This window comes from Dryas octopetala, chromosome 6 (genome assembly GCF_963921425.1).
Source record: "Dryas octopetala chromosome 6, drDryOcto1.1, whole genome shotgun sequence".
Taxonomy (NCBI): Eukaryota; Viridiplantae; Streptophyta; class Magnoliopsida; order Rosales; family Rosaceae; genus Dryas; species Dryas octopetala.
The window spans coordinates 21,609,835-21,612,942 of NC_141371.1; the positions used below are offsets into that span (position 1 = coordinate 21,609,835).

Sequence of the window (3,108 nt, forward strand, 5' to 3'; positions counted from 1 at the left end):
CAAGTCGTTACAGATGTTTATGCAATATTTGAAACTTTGTAATATAAAATGTGAAAAACTCATTAAAAGTCGAGCAATGCTAAACAGAAACTGTCCAGACATTGCATACTTGAAAGCTAGTCTGCCAGTGTGAAAAAACCCATTCGGTGGCTTATACCCCAAACAAAGCTAGTTTGCTGGGTATGGACAATCTTACTGAATCTTTCTATTTAACAAACAATACTAGTAAGGAGATCTCTCCCTCCAGGTAGAAGTCCGCATAAAAGTTTAGGCATTGCATAAATGGATAGATCATAGACAAACATCACTAAAGGTTTGTTTGTATTTTAGTACATACATTGTCAATCCAACAAAATTTCTGTCCACAAATTCTGGACACAAATCTGACACTATTATCATCACTGATATGGGTGCAATGGTAACAGTATAGATCTTCTGCATAGCTATTCAAGAATTAGTTTCTGAACCCACATTTAATTCTGAATCATGAACCTGTATCTGAATCTAAATCTGATTCCTCATCTGATTGCAATTCAAATGGTCTCACCCTGTTCATATTGGCTTCTAATGGCGGAAGTCCTTCATCATCACTTGAGTTGAGCTCATTCTCTACTTGTTGGGAAGTGTGTCCCTGCAGACTTCCATTGGATTCATCTGGAAGTATGGATTTGAAGATTTCTGGCCTGCAATAAACAAGAAAAACACCAAAAAAAGAGAACAGACATGATGAGAATCAAAAGAAGATGAGAGGGAGATGCATGCAAGTACCCTTCCCTTGGCAAACACATTAGAAAATAAAAAAATATGCCACTGAATTAGGTGTTGGGTAGGGCAGCAACTATATCCCCTTGTTGAACTACAGAAAAAACACCAATTTTGACACTTTTCATTTCTATTCAAGTTTGAACAAAATTCTGAAACAACACACCTTCACCATATGAAGGACAATCCAAAGTGAAAATTGAGTTCACTTGTGGGAATTTTCAAAGTTTGCATGCAATAGCCAAAACACAAAAGACCATCGCACTATGAAATGCTTGAGCAACAAGCTGCATTACACAGGGTGGAAAGCACCCAAGTCACAGTTTAGGGATAACCAAAGATGCCAACGAAAACAGTGATGAGAACACACACCATTCTGGTGATTTCCGAAGGCCACGAACTTGTGTGTAAAACAGAACTTGTGAAACAATACATGCCACCTTGCTGCCTGCTTCAAGAACCTTCTCCTTTCCACTTGCATCAACCACAACAAAACTCCCTGAACAAATTGAAAAAGTTAACTCAATGTCTTTTTGGGTACATTTGCTAGAATTTGTTGAAATTAGTTGAGTTCATAGCTAGCAAACCTCGTTTTATCCACATGCTCTTTTGAAACTTTGCTGGAAACAGCGCCAAATATTTCTCTCCTTGTGCATCCATTACCTTGAATAAGCAGAGCAGAATCAAAGTCGAGCCAAGTTGTTAGAAAAACATTGTCCAATTGGAGAACAAATTTCACTTTTTCTTTTTGGACAAGATTTGAATCTAAGAATTAGCCCAACCCACCTCAACCCTTGACCTTTTGAGTAAAGTTCTAGGACACAGGAGGCAATTAGGGTTTAAAGGGTACAAAATTAATTCATAATTATTTAATTGAAGACATCGAAAAGCACCTCAATGAGATTGGAACCACGAAGAGAAAGCACTTGCATTACAGAGTGACCATCTTTGAGAGTGAAGTTCTCTTCCTCCGCGGCTCTCTTTAGATTCTTCCTTCCTCTTTTCATGGCTTCCCTTTTGAGATTACAGTTAAAACCCAAATTCAAGTCTCACCTCTCTGAAACCTCTGTGAACGAGCCGTTTTTGTGAAGCAGGGTTTATCAGTGGACGATACTAGACAATCAATTTAACCTCTGATACCAATTTATGCGGCAATCAAAAGCAAGATTCCTGTTCAATCCCAGCAACGATTCATATTCAGAAAGTTCATCACAGTCACCACTTAGGCTAGAGGATGCAATAAAATACAGAGGACACGTCTCACGCGCCACCACCCGCGGCGGAGCCCGCGGTGGCCGTGAGACCCAAATCAGTTATTTCCAATCCTGTACAATTTAAGGCAGTCCAATTATACAAAGATGAAGAGCACGATGAGAGGATCATGATCAATACCTGGGTCGCGGCCAACAGCCGCCGGAATCGCCGGAATTTGGCCGGAAAACTAGCGGCCTTTAAGCCGTCGATTCGCCACCGTGGCTGATCGGAAGCTACCAACAAATTCAACTCGTCGAGAGGGAGCTGTTGGTGGTAGTGACGGGTTGCAACGCCGCCGGAAAGTGGGAGTCAAGGGCGGAGCTCCAATCGGGTTTTAGGTTGTTCTGTCGCCGTCGAGGGTCGGCTGAGCAAGGGGAAGACCGGGGGAGGCTCGTCGTGGTGAGGGGAACACAGCCCAGGTGGTCCAGCGCCGAGAAATTGCCGGAAAATGACCGATCGCCGCCGCTGCGATCGGTTCTGCTCGCCTCGCTTTTGCCGGATTTACTGGGTTTCCGGGCAAGAGAAGAGCACCGAGGGATAGAGGAGGGAGAGCGAGTCTGTTGCCACCGAGAGCGCCGGCGATAATCGGGGGAGAGAAAGAGAAGAGAGGAGAGAAACTGGGAGTGGCTGCGGGTGTGAGGAGAGAAAAAATGAGAAATATATATATATATATATTTTTTTTCAGTAATGCTACGCTTACATATTTTTATATCACAATTTAATACCATCTTACATGACATTCATACATTAGACACTAAAAATTTAAAAATAAAACTAAAAAAAAAAAAGGAAATACTCTTCCAGTAAAGTAATGACACATCAAGTGAGATACAAATGTGAAAAAAAAATGTGGGACAACTAGCATTATTGATTTTTTTTTTTTTTTTTTTCTGATTTTGAGTTATTAACGCCTAAGGGTGCAAAATTACTAAAAAGACCTTGACATTTAATCTCCCACATGAATAAATCTTGTATGGGGCATGCCCCAGTGGGGCATCTCTCATATGAGGTGGGACCTACATGATTGTGGGTCCCACCTCATGTGAGAGCTGCCCCACTGGGGCACGCCCCACTGAAGACTCTCTCAAAGTC

General features: G+C 41.8%; 1 protein-coding gene across 1 annotated transcript; it reads right to left on the reverse strand.

Annotated features, from left to right (window-relative positions):
* Positions 1–260: 260 nt before the first annotated feature.
* LOC147283250 (uncharacterized) lies at positions 261–2,658 on the reverse strand. Its single transcript, XM_086247866.1, has 5 exons — positions 2,155–2,658; positions 1,656–1,932; positions 1,350–1,425; positions 1,135–1,261; positions 261–683 (listed from the first exon to the last, which is right to left on the reverse strand). Exons 2-5 carry the CDS (start codon positions 1,767–1,769, stop codon positions 485–487), a joined length of 516 nt encoding a protein of 171 aa, XP_086103992.1. The 5' UTR covers positions 1,770–1,932; positions 2,155–2,658; the 3' UTR covers positions 261–484.
* Between the last annotated feature and the right edge of the window lie 450 nt (positions 2,659–3,108).

What these genes read in the sequence shown, in the direction of transcription:
- LOC147283250 (XM_086247866.1), bottom strand. Translation starts at nt 1,769, where the DNA reads ATGAAAAGAGGAAGGAAGAATCTAAAGAGAGCCGCGGAGGAAGAGAAC. An exon ending in GAGCATGTGGATAAAACGAG is followed by an intron (nt 1,262 to 1,349) that starts GTTTGCTAGCTA and finishes CAATTTGTTCAG; the next exon opens with GGAGTTTTGTTGTGGTTGAT. An exon ending in CTTCGGAAATCACCAGAATG is followed by an intron (nt 684 to 1,134) that starts GTGTGTGTTCTC and finishes TGTTTATTGCAG; the next exon opens with GCCAGAAATCTTCAAATCCA.